The sequence below is a fragment of the Sebastes umbrosus genome, chromosome 6 (genome assembly GCF_015220745.1).
Source record: "Sebastes umbrosus isolate fSebUmb1 chromosome 6, fSebUmb1.pri, whole genome shotgun sequence".
Lineage (NCBI taxonomy): Eukaryota > Metazoa > Chordata > Actinopteri > Perciformes > Sebastidae > Sebastes > Sebastes umbrosus.
In genome coordinates this window covers 17,261,294-17,276,333 of record NC_051274.1, presented here as the reverse complement: position 1 = coordinate 17,276,333, position 15,040 = coordinate 17,261,294, and the positions used below count along the sequence as shown (strand labels likewise).

Here is a 15,040-nt window from a genome sequence, read left to right as displayed (position 1 = left end):
GCCATGCAGTTGCTGAATCTGTCTTTATTTTGGATCGACAAAGTTTATTTTAAAAGATCTCGGGAGTTTCAAGGGGCAGCGAGTCGTGACGCCCGTGATTTGCATAAAGTAGACTAGCCCTCAACTTTATGCAAACAAGGAGCGGGTGTTGTGACGTCACGCTACCAGAATGCATTGCGTGGCTGCTTACATAGACAATGAATGGGGAGTGTGGAAAGCACGGAGCCTGTGGACACGTACCATTAGAGCCGGCTCCCGTCCGAGAGCCATTTTTTTTTTTCTTTACTTAATTCAAGGCAGAATGATAGGACGCTCTTCTCCGCGCCACGGGCACTCCATGCACTCCATGCACTCCATGCACTGACTGTGACTGAATGTTGTGTTAATGACGTCCGTGCAACCAATCAGGTGATGACAGACAAGGATCATACCATCAAGCAGGGAGGGGCAGGGGTGCGTGGCGCGTTGACGGTCTACAGGTACAGAGCAGGAGGGAGAGAGAAAGAGAGAGAGGAGTGCGTTGTGCGAATAGCAGACAAGATGAGTGACAGTCGGAAACGAAGCAGCATGTAAAATTATGGTATTCAGGAAATTATAAGGTTTAGTATAATTATATTGAATTTAAGTGATATTTGTTCACACATACTAATCAAAAATCAAAACAGTGATAAATTTGGCTGAATTATAAAAAGGCAGAAGTGGTAAAACAAAGAGCCGTTTGGGAGCCGAAAGAGCCGGCTCTTCTTGGTGAGCTGAGCCAAATGATCTGGCTCACTAAAAAGAGCAGTAATTCCCATCACTAGCTCCGTTTGCATGATTCGTTCTCACTGCGCATGCTCAGATCTGCTCGCTTCTTCCTGTGTGAAAGACAACAGAGAGCTCAGCACACCCATGAGTCTGCTGCATCATACATGCCTGCACTCCTGTGAGAAAGGAAGGAGATAGAGGTTAGTAAACAATTTGATTGCTGGTTATCATGTCTGTTGTATAGTTAGATCCATGATATGTTAAGTGGTGGTACTTTACCTACTTTATTTTACATTGTATAATAGATAGATGTTATCCATGTGTTGTTGTTATTGTTGTTTATGCACCAAATATTTGGAACAAGCTCCCAGAAACCTGCAGGACCAGCTCCAACTCTGAGTTCTTTTAAATCGAAACTTAAAACTTTCCTGTTTGCTGCTGCCTTTTATTAAACCAGATAATGATCTTATACTGCACTAGAACTTTTACTCTTGTGTGTTATACTGTATTTTAGCTTGGATCCTAGCTTTTATTTTTACCTTGTTTTTATTTTCTAATCTTTAATGTTTTTATGTTTTTTATAACTGTTTTAATTATGTTTTAATGTTCTTTTGCACTTTGTCAAAATGTTCTTGAATATTTATGTAAATCACTTTCAATTCCCCTGTTGCTGACAAATAAAGCTGCCTTGCCTTGTTGTAATCATATATTTTAGGTAAATAAGACCAGGAATGGATGCTGCTGATGTTTGAGCTTCAAGGGGGACTCCATCACTTCAGAATCCACCGGGTCCAACAACAACAACACCAGCACACCTCTCAAAATGCAGTCTAGCTGTGATATCCAGCTGGAAAACAGTGGAGACATAACTAACCAAAGTCACAAGGACGAGGATGACTCATCCCGTACTTCCGCATTGCCCGGTGGGTGGATCAGAGAGGTGAGGCAGCGGAAAGCAGGGAAGACAGCAGGCAAAATGGACATCTACATTACAAGGTGACTCATTGTTTTCTTGCAATCCTGTCTGCATTGTCATCATACCATGACTAAGTGCTTTGGAATTCCAGTTATATCAGTGTCTTAACTGATTTCTCTCTTGTGTAAGTCCCCAAGGGAAGAAGTTCCGCTCAAGATCATCCCTGCATGCTTTCCTCCTGAAAGATGGAGAAGGAAACTTAGACATAAACCTTTTTGATTTCACCACATCCAAGGACGATGTCGTCACCACTTCACAGTTACTCCCCTCCCGAGTGAAACAGAGGAGAAAGAAAAAAAGACATGCAGATGGACAGCAGGAGACAACAGAAGGTGTAACAGAAATACTCGATCCACCTCCAAATAAATCTAAAAGAGCCTCTTCCTCCCTCAGAAGTGATGCTAAACACAAAAAAGTAAAGAGTGCAACTGTGAAGTGTTGCAAACAAGCTGCACCTTCAGCTACAGAGGATGATGTCAAACTGCAGAGGAGCCCTCAGAGGGCGGGTCAGCTGAGAGAGAAGCTACTCAGACTGGCTCCTTCCAGTAACCAACAAAACACTCTCATTGTTCACAAGGACGACGAAAAAGAGGAAGACTTGCTGCCTTCTGTCCCGACTCTGAATGTTGAACCTGCCACTGAGAGCGAGAACGAGGGTGAGGATGAACGAGGCGGAGACGAGATACAGAGTGAAGGTGGCAACAAGCCTAATTCTGAACTGGAGGCTGACAGTTACAAGGATGAGGAAGAGGAGGTGTTGTTGGTACCTGACATCACTAGTGGGAGCTGCACACAAGTGAGAGATTCCCAGAATAGTAAGTCTGATCCACACCATCTGTCAGCTTGTAAAAGTAGCAGTTTGAGTTAGTTTTCTCTGGATCTACTTTAACTTATATTTTATTTTTTATTTCAGCATCTTATATAATGCAGCACAATCACTATAATTTCACATTTTAACAGTTTCTTTATCCAGTTTCCAGCTGCCTTCACATTTCTTCTCACTTCCAGTTATGACTACATAAAAATGGATGTTCAAAGGGGGGAAGAAATGTCAATTATTACAGAATATATGTGATTTGTTCCATAGTTTGAGGCAGGAACAGGTTTCAAGTAATACTGTACACTTGATGGTGGCCACTAATATGATTTGTAACAAGTAGAATACCTCTTTAAGGGCATTGAGCACATACTTCCATTATTAACTGAACTTCAGACATGATCATAGAAGTGCACATATGATGAGTATGATTTGATTGCAGCGTCTGGAAGTATCATATTACTTACCATTTAGAATTCCCACCAAGTATTTGAAATAGTCACCAGCTTGAGTGGGTTATTTAAACATTTTCCCATTACTTGCGTGTTTAAATCTAAATCTTATTTTCATTTCTTTGTAGATTTCTTTATAAATCTGTGTGTGTTTTAAGCTCTGCAAACATTAAATCAAACATCTCATCAGACATTGTGTGCGATATTAAAAGTAAATCAAATATTACGCAAGAAAATTCACTCACAGGGCTCACACACCATGGCTGACATCAAAAGTAAAGAGGAAAGGACTCATTAAGGGTGAAGTGATTGCAGCTCAGGGGGGGACGACTCCTCTCCAGGCAGGAGTGCTTGTGCTATCCTCCCTGCCTCAGCTGTGACCATGTGATCTCCTCGATGTGGACTTCTGACATTATGTGTCATAAGAAATGTCTTCTTTTTATATATAAATATACATAAATGTTTCCCGTCTGCCTAGGGTCCAAGAGTGTGGAAGACAAACGGAAAACGAGCCCTTATTTCAGCAGGAAACCCCCCACTGATGGTAATGTTAAAACAGTTCATTTAAATAATTTAAATAAAAGTATTAAATGTGATAGCATAAAGTATAGCCTACCTCAACAGTTAAGTTGACATGTCGACTGTCTTTACGCAGGCCTTAGCCCACCCAAGAGGAAGGCCTTCAAGAAGTGGACACCTCCTCGCTCACCCTACAACCTCGTACAGGAAACCCTGTTCCACGACCCCTGGAAGCTCCTAGTGGCCACCATTTTTCTGAATAAGACCACTGGTAAAAGATCCAACATACACAAACACACATTACATTGCGACATTATTGTACCAATGAGTACTTCAGTCTAGCTTTTCTCCTTTTTTTTACAATACTGCAGGCAAGATGGCCATACCAGTACTGTGGCAGTTCTTTGAGCAATACCCGTCTCCAGAGGTGACCCGGGAGGCCGACTGGAAGCCCCTGTGTGAACTCATGAAGCCACTAGGCCTGTATGAGCTCAGATCCAAATCAATCATACGCTTCTCAGGTGAATGTGCTCGTCTTTTATACGTGATGGATAACAGTATCCACTTCTATGCACATTAATTACAGTGCAGTGTTAGTATGCTGTCACTGTAGATTTGTAATGTTTTAATCAAAATCAATGAAGCAATAAGAGTGGCCAGAAAAACCTCACAATCCCTTTTTTCTCCCGTGTAGATGAATATCTAAATAAACAGTGGCGTTACCCCATCGAGCTGCACGGTATTGGGAAGTACGGCAACGACTCTTACAGGATCTTCTGTGTGGGAGAGTGGAGAGAGGTGAGTCTAATCCTAACTATTTTGGATTACATTAGTTTTGCAATGTTCATTAATGCCAAATCTGACATTGTAATACTATTTTTATGTCAAAGGTGAAACCTGAAGATCACATGTTAAACAAATACCACGACTGGCTGTGGGAGAACCATGAAACACTTGGAATCTGAAACGCAACGTATGAGGAAGATTTGCTGTGGCGCAGCAGACAAGAAAATCAGTTACATCACATAAACAATACACATAACAATATTAATATTATGATGAATTTGCAATGTTAAACCCGCATCCCTTTAAAATTATGCTGTTTTATTTATTCCTTTTAAAAAGTTTTACTCAATGTGCAATAAAATGTTTTAAGTGGTTTAAAAATTGATTCATGAGTGCATTATTAAGTTTTCTGACTGGTTTTCTTGTTCCATGTCTTTGTACGTAGATGAGATCTGAATAAATCTTCTGACTGTATGTGGTTAGTCCAATGTCACAGGCTAATAATCTTTCTTTTTGAGCGCACTGATGCATGACCTTACAATCCACACAGTAGCTTGATTTTAAATAGAGGAGAGTGGGGGGGGGGACTTGATTCCCAAGGCAACTGTTGCCACCGCAAAACACTCAGTGAATGCACAAGCATGTCACGGTTTAATCTCTAACTAGTGCCAGTACAGTAATTTGCTGTATTTACATTTGGAGTTTTATTATGATTTACTAGAAATGTGAATTGCAACTTTAAGAAGATAATTAAATCGTGCAGGATTTGACACTTTGGAGAGTTCCATTCCACGAAGACTTCTCTGTTGGGCGAAACAAGAAACTACAAAATGAGACTACGTAAGAAAACCACCTTGTTTTTCCGTTTGTTGTCTATTTAGTGTTATTAGTAAACATCTTGAAACATATTCTGTGATTCTGTTCATCTCAATCTTCATTACCGCAGCAGCCATCTCTATAGCTTCCACACCAGTGTGGATCCCTCACGACACACTTCCTGTCCGGCAGAGTCGCAGCCTGGTGGTCACCCCCGTGGCATTTCCCAGCATCACAGACTCTGCCCGGCTGTGGACGAGCAGTCAGGTGAGCATTCACTGACACTTCATCCATTGTCTGGCTGTTCTCCTGTATGTCTCATAGGAAGATGTTTGAGGTTAGAAAAAAAACAAACTGCACAAATCTGCTCTGTAGATGATTCCAAGACTGAACCCTTTACATCCACCTTTGGTCCACAAACGCACTGTCTGTCTGGAGACGCCAGCTGTTCACCACCACAACCACCAGAGGACTCTGATTATGCAGAGGAGAGAGCACCACAGGTAGGAGCATCTGACCTCACTACGATAGAGAATCACTGAGATCATCTTTGCTTTGGAGAGCTGAGTTTAAAGTCCCTGACTTGTAGATGGTTAATGTGTCAGGTATCATCAAGTGTGGAGAAAACCTTTTTATGGGACCAGCAGTGAGAGAGAAGAGTACCGGTAAGATAAACACTTTCTCTTTCATACTCAAAATCTCCTAAATGGGGATTGCATTTTATACTGCATATAAATTATACATCTTTAAGTTCATTGGTGACGAAGAAAAGCTGTTCACTTTCCTGTAGGAAGGAGTTGCGTGAGCAGTTAAAGAGGCAGATGGAGGAGAAAAGTGTGGCGCTGAGGCTGCAGCTGGCCGGTAAAGTGAAGGAAGCAGAGTATGTACGAGAAGTGGACCGCCTCGCCCTGTTCGGTGAAAGACAGCTGAAGATCCAGCACAGCAAAGCAATGACTGCTTACAGAGACGAGAACAAGAGGGTAAAGTCTCACATATACTTTGTGTTTCCACTGCTAATGCTTTATGTCCCTCACAATAGTGTCCTGATAATGCTTCCAACATGCTGGATGCTCTCAGGTTACAACAATATAGGGAGTGTCTGAGGTTTTTCTCTTGCTGTGTGTGTGTGTGTGTGTGTGAGCAGCTAATGGAGCAGAGCTGGAGGGACAGAGCACTAACGCGCTCCCAGGAGACCCTGAAGGAGAGAGAACTGCTAGGCCTCAACCCCATTAACTGGAGTGGAACACTGAAATAGGTCGAACCTCAACACCCAGAGTCAAAACCTCAGACTCCGGCCTCATGGATGTCAGATGAAAATGGGATGCAACATATACAGTGCGTGTAATTAGTGCTGTGATAGCTATTGAAGGAACTTAAGAGGGATATTCGTAGGATTTTCGAAACTGGGACGAACCAAATGAAGCTCTTCAGCATTCCTCAGAATATATAAGAATGCTGATTTATCTCCAATCTTACTTTATAAAGGTTGTGTTATTCGCCACCGTGTAAATCTAAGTACTCCCCCGATTTAGATATGCACTCCTATAACATTATCAGACGGACAGTTATTATAAAAAGTTATAAAATCAATGCAGAGATTGTAGTTATATTCCAAATCACATACTTTTTCTTTTAGTACATACTGCAGCTGCTCTTACAAAGTACGTACTGTTGCATGTAGTATGCATATAATTGGGACATGCTATTTTGTCATAACATTGCACCTTGAACTTTGACCCTCTTGCTCATATAAAAGGGCAGCTGCAGTATACTAAAAGTAAAAAGAAAAAGTATGTGATTTGGAACGTAGCTATCCTAAATCTTTTTCTGGCATACTTAATAGTATGGTAGTATGAGTACTGGAACAGATTGTCTTTTTTATTCTGTGCATTCTTCTTTCTTGTCAAAACCTGGTGCCTACATTACCCACAATGCAACCCAATCACCAACAATTCTGTTGGAGATTTGGATAGGTTGTGCTAGCGATGGCTAATGTTGCTTTGAGCTACTAGCCTCAAGCAGAGATGAGGAGCACAGAGGTCTGGTAAGGTCACTTATTTCTAACTACACAGCCCCAGATTTTTTCTTTATTTTTAAACTCATAATCCCTTGCCCCAAACAACTTAATTTAAAAAAAGACTTCATACAATTTTTTCTACATGTGGAGGAGTATTCCCCAAGACCTGTAAACAGACTTTGATGTGTAAAATCAGTGGAGTTCCCCTTCAAAGGTTTCTTTCAGCCACTGACTTCCTGCATGTCCTATAATTTATGATGCAACATGCAATTGTAGAAAATAATTTCCACAAGATTGAATGTTTTTCCTCATTCTGTTTATGTAAAGAGCAGAGGAAGCTTGACAAAATTCAATTAACACTTCAAATAAAAAGCATGAGGAGTGACAGACTTTTTATTGTAAAGCAAACAACGAATAATGACTGTGGGAAACTTTCCTCACTAGGAAAACCAAAGTAGATGGTCGGATAAGAAGTGATGCTTCAGTGGCTTTCTAACATGATTCTATTACAGTATATCTGCTAGAATTACAATTGAACAGACTAAAAAAAAAACTGTGTTGGAAATACACACAAAAATATGAAAATGTCCGGAGCAAAATATGATTAACATCTTCCCAATAAATATTGCTTTCAAAATAAATTAAAAGGCAACAGAAAATGGCTTCAACCATCCAGATCAGAGCTGGTATTTACCGTAGCACAGTCCCTCACACACTCATTAATGGTCAATAGCAGTAGTGTAAACGTCTTCCATGCCAAAGTAAGACAATAAATTAATACATAGGGTGTCGTACCTTTCATTCCAAATCCTATTTTCATGCATTATTACTAAAAAGAATCATTCGGTAAGTAAGGAGGTAAAAAGTCATTCAGTGAACATAAATAAGTGGCTCATAATGGAAATATCCCAGAGTTTCAATGAGCTTTCTTTTTGGGATGATTGAGGAAATTCCTAAAAATTCCCATATCTAACCACACGCCCATTGCAAGAAGCTTGAGTGTTGCAGTGACCCGACACAGCCAAACCGTACGTACCATTCAGACTATGGGAAACCCTTTGCTTCACAGCATTGACATGAAAAAAACATGATGGACGTGATGACTGGAGGTTTTGATTGTGTGGAAGAAAAACGACATCATTTTAACATTGAGGCCAAATGAGACATCCAAATGCATAATAGATTTTAACAATCAGTAGTGGTCTTCGTGTCACCCTCGTTCCCAACAAAGTTGAGGTAGGGGATTAAGTTCGGCTCCTTTATATCAGTGCAGTGTTGCTTTTGTTATTCCTCTTCAAGATTCACGGCTTCATAGCCTTCAAGTTCTCACTTTTTTCCTGCATTATCCTATTCATAAACATAAATGAACCCGAGCCCTTTCAAGTAACTCCCCGTGTAAATCCCTGAAAGGCTAGCATTGCAGGGATAGTTTCTTGCCCCCAGTTGAATCTTAGTCACCTTAACCGGCTGGTATCCCAGTGTCCTTGCTCCGGACAGTCTAGCGTCCCTTCAGAAATCCATCCAGCATGTAGTCTCCCTTTTCTGTCAGCCAGTATCCGGCCATAGCGGCTACGCCTCCGATGAAAATGGCCGTGAAAACCATGTCACCCTTAGCAGCGAGCGTAGCTATGGCACAGATTACAACGCCAAAGAACATCTGCTGCAGTACGAGGACCTCGTCGTCTGTCATGTCGTCAAAAAGGCCCTTCTCTGGGCCAGCTGAGGAGGTAGAGGAAAAGACACTTAGCCAACAGATCTGAGAAGCTGTCAACAATATTATGTGTTTGTATATTTACTGCTGCGGCTGCTTACCAGGAGGCTTATTTTCAACACAAATGCTATCTCTTCTAATGAATCCATCAGCACAGTCACAGTGGAAGGAGCCCTCCTCGTTGATACAGGCCTCATTGAGTCCTGGGCATGCTATTGCACGATCGCTACATTCATCTATATCTGTGCGAGGAAGCAAATAAAAATGTTAAGGAAATCAGGAAGAAAGGTGCAGAGGTGTGGCACAGAATTTCAGTAAATAAGTGGTATATCCTTACCGAGACACTTTGCTCCTCTCAATTTGTAGCCACGTGCACATTTCTTACAGCGGGCAGGACCACTACCCATGCAGCCCACACACGCCTGGTCACAGCCTGGATACACAAAAGCAAAGTGGTCAACATTAGGTACTAAACTGGGAATTAAGTGCTACATTTTATGAATAACTGAATTTGTCACACAGTGGAGAATGTTTCCATTTCCACAAAAAACAGCATGAAATAAAGTTTACAATAACGACCAAATAGAGCAGCAACAATTAGTCAACAAAAAATTATTTGCCAAGTACTTTGATAATTGATCGAATTCGTTTGCCATTTTTCAAGCAAAAGTGACAAATATTCACTGGTTCGACCTCGTCAAATGTGAAGATTTGATGTTTTTCTTCGTCATATATGACAGTAAAATGAATGTCTTTGGGTTTTGGACTGTTGATAAAATAAAACTAATTTGAACACAAATTCCTTAAGCTGTGGGAAATTATAATTTAATATATATCACTACTTTATGGCATTTTATAGACAAAACAATAGAGTGCTGCAGGGATGACGCATTTATGTAAGCCAACCAGGAAGTTAGCATCACACAACAAAAAGTGAGTATACACAATGAGGCTGTAATGGCCGACGAGTCAGCGTGATGACATTTAGCCACTTTCAATTCAATTCTTTTTTATATAGCGTCAAATCATAACAGAAGTTATCTTGTTAGCAATCACCTTTTTTAAGACGCAAAGTCCTCAAAATTCACAAATGGGATATTTACTGACATATTTTATGTTGTAGAACAAAAGGCTTCTAACCGAAATCCATTAAAAAAACAAAAAACATTGACATCAAGATGAGGGTACCGGAAGTGCACAAATGTTAACTAATTTCCAGGTTTTAGGACTCATTACTGCACCACTATTAATCAAGAAAATAATCAGAATATTAATCGATAATTCAAATAACACTTAGTAGCACCGAAAACCATTCGTATTTTATTTTGTGATGAAATACAGTAGATTTTTTATTATAATTTCTCCAATTTTGCAAAGGTAACTAAAAACCTGCCTCTCATCACAAATAATTAAAAAAGAAAAATTGTAGTAACCGCAGAAAATCTAGTGACGCGTACTTGCATTTCATTTGGTGCAATACAGTTTGTTGAGAACAGCAACTACACGAGAGAACTTACCTCTGCATTCATATCCTCCTTCTGTGTTGTGACAGTAGGTGTTAGAAGGACAACGAGCCAGCTCTGTACCACACTCGTCGATGTCTAAGAGACATACAAGGGCAGTCAAACAACATACATCCACACAACTGGCACAGAGTCAATGAAATGTTACCAAACGACCTCTAAAGCCAAACTCACCCACGCACTTGTTGTCATGAAGGATCCAGCCGGGTTTGCAGTCAAGGCATTTGTAGTCCTGCGGCCCTGCGCATTTCTTACATGAGTGGTAGCAAGCTACAAAGGGTGAAAGACAAGGAGACAGTGGGAAGGTCAATTTAAGACGACCTCAACCAGGATTAAATACATGTAGAGGGTTGAATCTCAGGCACCTGCACACGCTCCTATGCTGTCGTTGGAGCTTTTCTCTCTGTAGTAGCCATCAGCACAGCTCTGGCACAGACGGCCCGAGTATCCCGGATCACAGACACATTCTCCGTCTCCAAGGCGAGTCCCCTCCCCCTCGCAGCGTCCCAGACCTCCACACACACCACCAGGGCTGGATGGACACTCTGTATTACATAAATATGCTATTAGTGGTACTCTGGGTCTAAATTAGCATGGTGATTTTTTACATCTTTATGAAGTCTACAACATTCTTCACATGGGTCAACCAATGTGAACAAGTACGGTTTGGCATGGTAAGGTTTTCTACACTGCTATCAGGAAGCTTCTGTTTATGTTTTTCACACCTTTGCAGGAAGGTCCAAAGCGCCCAGGTGGACAGCAGAGTCTCAGCTCCTCTATGCACAGCCACTCAAACAGGTCTGGTGCCTCCTGCTGCCTATAGGACAAATACATCATGTCAGTCATGAAGTTAAAACATGTTCCTCTCACAGAACAACAAAAAATTATACTACATAATACACATATTTACCTGTGGAACCACCATGTCTCCACTTGGTCTTCTATCTGCTCCAGCAGCTGGTTACATTCAAAATCGGCTTTCTCACAAGCGGCCTCAACTATCTCCAGGAGCCGAGTCTCACTGAAACAAGAGACTAGCAATTAGATATGTAAGACAAAAGTAGAATTACAGAACAGATGCTTTCTCACCCCCTCCCACTCTCAAAGAAGAGTGGAGCCCTGCTCTGGTCCACCGAGAGGATTCATTAACCTCAGTGGACTGTAACATTTAAAACAGACCGCCTTACGTAACCATTCACACATTACAAAATATCATATAGATGTGCAGGGAAGACAAAGGACTTCCGAATTGATTCTGGATGGTACAAATTCAAGAAAGATCGAAGTTTTTTCTTTTTGGTATTTGTGATACCAAGTATTGACTGACTGCAAAATCCCCATAGATAGAAGTAAGTCAAAAAAGTGTAGGTGTAACTCCAATTAAACTTTCTCTTACCTGCGTGCATACTTAGCCAGCTTTTCTTCTTCCCAGGCAGTGTTTCCTCCCCCAAAGTTCTTGTTGGCTGTTATTTCCAAGCCCTTAAATAGGGGGAAATTAATTTCAAGACTCAGGAATACTGAAAAAGCTTGGCTCCAGAAGAAGACAAGCATGAACTGATGGTACATTAACTTAACTGCGGTACCTTAATGAAACTCTCTGTGAGTTTTCGGCAAGTCTGGCATGGCGCGGTCTGGACTCTCACCACAGAGAGCTCTGAGAGAAGCACCAGAGCAGGCAGGAACGGCCAGGCCCACCACATGATCCTTCACAAAACACACAAAACCAGTAATGGTATGGTAAATAAATAAAAATGTTCAGGTTTAAATACTTGACAGTGATCATCCTAGGAAGTATCATCAAATACACATGCCTTCAGAAGACATTAACTGGATGCTACGCACTATTACTGTATGCAGTAACGCAACAAGAACATCTGCACAATACAAAGCCATGCAATATATACTAGTTTTACTTTAGATAGATAGATAAATAGATAGATAGATAGATAGATCCCCAAAGAGAAATAGAGGTGTCACAGCAGCAATTTACATACATCACAAAAACGTGCATCACTCACACAAACAACATGAGCTAAGTACAAAAAACACTGTATTCACAAATCTCTATATACATACCAACTATGCACTATCTGCACTACCTGCAACCACCTCTCCTAACCACTGTTGCACTTTAAACTTACTTTACACTACATCCCATATTCCATTTTATAGACTGCACATATTACATCTATTTATTGTACACTACATTTTTTTATTGACGGACGGTACACGCTATGTCCATTCACTATTTTCATTTACTATGTTCATTCACTTTGTATATTCACTATGTATATTTACTATGTTCATTCACTTTGTATATTCACTTTGTATATTCACTATGTTCATTCACTATGTTCATTCACTTTGTATATTCACTTTGTATATTCACTATGTTCATTCACTTTGTATATTCACTTTGTATATTCACTATGTTCATTCACTATGTTCATTCACTTTGTATATTCACTTTGTATATTCACTATGTTCATTCACTTTGTATATTCACTTTGTATATTCACTATGTTCATTCACTATGTTCATTCACTATGTATATTCACTTTGTATATTCACTATGTTCATTCACTTTGTATATTCACTTTGTATATTCACTATGTATATTCACTATGTTCATTCACTATGTTCATTCACTTTGTATATTCACTATATTCATTCACTTTGTATATTCACTTTGTATATTCACTGTTCATTCACTTTGTATATTCACTTTGTATATTCACAATGTTCATTCACTTTGTATATTCACAATGTTCATTTACTGTGTTCATTCACTATGTATATTCACTTTGTATATTCACTATGTTCATTCACTTTGTATATTCACTATATTCATTCACTTTGTATATTCACTATGTTCATTCACTATGTATATTCACAATGTTCATTTACTGTGTTCATTCACTATGTATATTCACTTTGTATATTCACTATGTTCATTCACTTTGTATATTCACTATATTCATTCACTTTGTATATTCACTATGTTCATTCACTATGTATATTCACAATGTTCATTTACTATGTTCATTCACTATGTTCATTCACTATGTATATTCACTTTGTATATTCACTATGTATATTCACTATGTTCATTCACTTTGTATATTCACTATGTTCATTTACTATGTTCATTCACTATGTATATTCACAATGTTCATTTACTATGTTCATTCACTATGTTCATTCACTATGTATATTCACTTTGTATATTCACTATGTTCATTCACTTTGTATATTCACTATGTTCATTTACTATGTTCATTCACTTTGTATATTCACTATGTATATTCACTATGTATATTCACTATGTATATTCTGTATTTCAATTTATTGTTTAATAATCTTTTTGTACACCTGTACCTCTGTATCTGCACTTTGCTGCTTTGTCACCTGAATTTCCCCCCGGGGATTAATAAAGGTTCATCTTATCTTATCTTATCTTATCTTATCTTAACTTAACTACTACTTAACACTAGATAAAAGAAATAAAATATACAATAAAAATAGAATTAACGATATATCTCTACATATATAGATATATATATCTATATACAGTATATCTTTTGTGATGCATAATATTCAGTATTTATTGGGACAGTGTCAGAGTGGCTATAACTTCTGGTATTTTTTAAAGCTGTATTTTTGTAGTTTAAATAGATTGCATTAGTTGTAATATTAAGCACATCCTCTGTAATGCCAAAAATATTATTATCATACAGATTTAAGTTATTTTTTATACCTAAACACATGCAATCCTCCAGTAGCTCAGTGCTGTTATATTAATTAAGTCTTTAAACACACTCCTCTCAGCCTGGTTGTGTGATGCTCTTCTTCCAGCGTTAGCTTCCTGGTTAGCTTAGCTAGCTCAGCATCAGCACCACAACAACAATCTGCCAACTAGCAGCTGGTGTAGCTAAGGTCAGTAGAGAGCTAGCTGCTAAGCTAAGCTAACAGCGTCTCTGTCATTGTCTGCTAATCTATCCGGTGTCACTTTAAAGTCTATTGAACTCAGTCCCATAACATCCTCCTAATATATATATTTAACTATCTGCTAGGTGATGTTTATTGCTCTGATATTATCTAGCTAAGAGCTTCTTTTAGCTGATATATAATCTGTTTTTACCTTGTTTCCTCGTCCGCAGCACCACTGAAGATGAAGATTGTCTTGTCTGCTGGATCACACAACGCAGGCAGGGTTTCACATCTTTGGTCACTTTTAATGCTTCAAATGTGCCATTTTTGTTGTTGGTTAAGCTAGTTAACGCTGGTGGTGTAGTGCTCATATGCACTAGGCTTGTGTGTAGAGCTGTGAGCTACTGGAGCTCTGCTGCTGAGGATGAATGAATGAAGCAGCAGCTCTTCCAGTCTCTTCTCTCTGCTGCTGCTGCAGCTGAGCACACACACAGGATGTGCAGGATGGCACCGCCCAAACCAGCTGGGGTTTAATTCATCAACCAATCAGTCACATTTTACATTCATGTTAAAATGCATTTAAAATACATTTTAAATAGCCATATCATACAGTATGTTAACATTTAGAGACAATTCAAGTTATCTGCAATTACTGATTGAAAATTATAATTGTGAATATGTGTAATTATTTTTTATTTGTTAAAACCTTTGAACTGACTGCACTGAGAAAGCCTTGTGGGTTCCAA

The 15,040-nt window shown here is 39.4% G+C and overlaps 3 protein-coding genes across 4 annotated transcripts; 2 read left to right on the top strand and 1 right to left on the bottom strand.

Annotated features, from left to right (window-relative positions):
* The first annotated feature begins 805 nt into the window (after positions 1 to 805).
* mbd4 (methyl-CpG binding domain protein 4) lies at positions 806 to 4,678 on the top strand. The gene is made up of 8 exons (XM_037773936.1): positions 806 to 947; positions 1,463 to 1,743; positions 1,853 to 2,538; positions 3,471 to 3,536; positions 3,648 to 3,782; positions 3,883 to 4,032; positions 4,206 to 4,309; positions 4,402 to 4,678. The coding sequence occupies exons 2-8, from the start codon at positions 1,571 to 1,573 to the stop codon at positions 4,474 to 4,476; spliced, it is 1,389 nt and encodes a 462-aa protein (XP_037629864.1). The 5' UTR covers positions 806 to 947; positions 1,463 to 1,570; the 3' UTR covers positions 4,477 to 4,678.
* A 261-nt stretch (positions 4,679 to 4,939) lies between these two features.
* LOC119490636 lies at positions 4,940 to 7,240 on the top strand. Of its 2 annotated transcripts, none has more exons than XM_037774146.1 (6): positions 4,940 to 5,137; positions 5,247 to 5,380; positions 5,489 to 5,616; positions 5,719 to 5,778; positions 5,904 to 6,093; positions 6,258 to 7,240. In XM_037774146.1, the coding sequence occupies exons 1-6, from the start codon at positions 5,128 to 5,130 to the stop codon at positions 6,366 to 6,368; spliced, it is 633 nt and encodes a 210-aa protein (XP_037630074.1). In that variant the 5' UTR covers positions 4,940 to 5,127; the 3' UTR covers positions 6,369 to 7,240. The 2 variants fall into 2 exon arrangements, with proteins under 2 accessions (XP_037630074.1, XP_037630073.1); XM_037774145.1 differs by having other exon boundaries at positions 5,244 to 5,380.
* A 269-nt stretch (positions 7,241 to 7,509) lies between these two features.
* On the bottom strand, positions 7,510 to 14,818 carry LOC119490635 (protein disulfide isomerase Creld1). Its single transcript, XM_037774144.1, has 11 exons — positions 14,506 to 14,818; positions 11,948 to 12,068; positions 11,761 to 11,843; positions 11,275 to 11,385; positions 11,090 to 11,181; positions 10,730 to 10,909; positions 10,539 to 10,634; positions 10,359 to 10,442; positions 9,179 to 9,274; positions 8,943 to 9,083; positions 7,510 to 8,849 (listed from the first exon to the last, which is right to left on the bottom strand). Exons 2-11 carry the CDS (start codon positions 12,062 to 12,064, stop codon positions 8,629 to 8,631), a joined length of 1,221 nt encoding a protein of 406 aa, XP_037630072.1. The 5' UTR covers positions 12,065 to 12,068; positions 14,506 to 14,818; the 3' UTR covers positions 7,510 to 8,628.
* Positions 14,819 to 15,040: the final 222 nt, after the last annotated feature.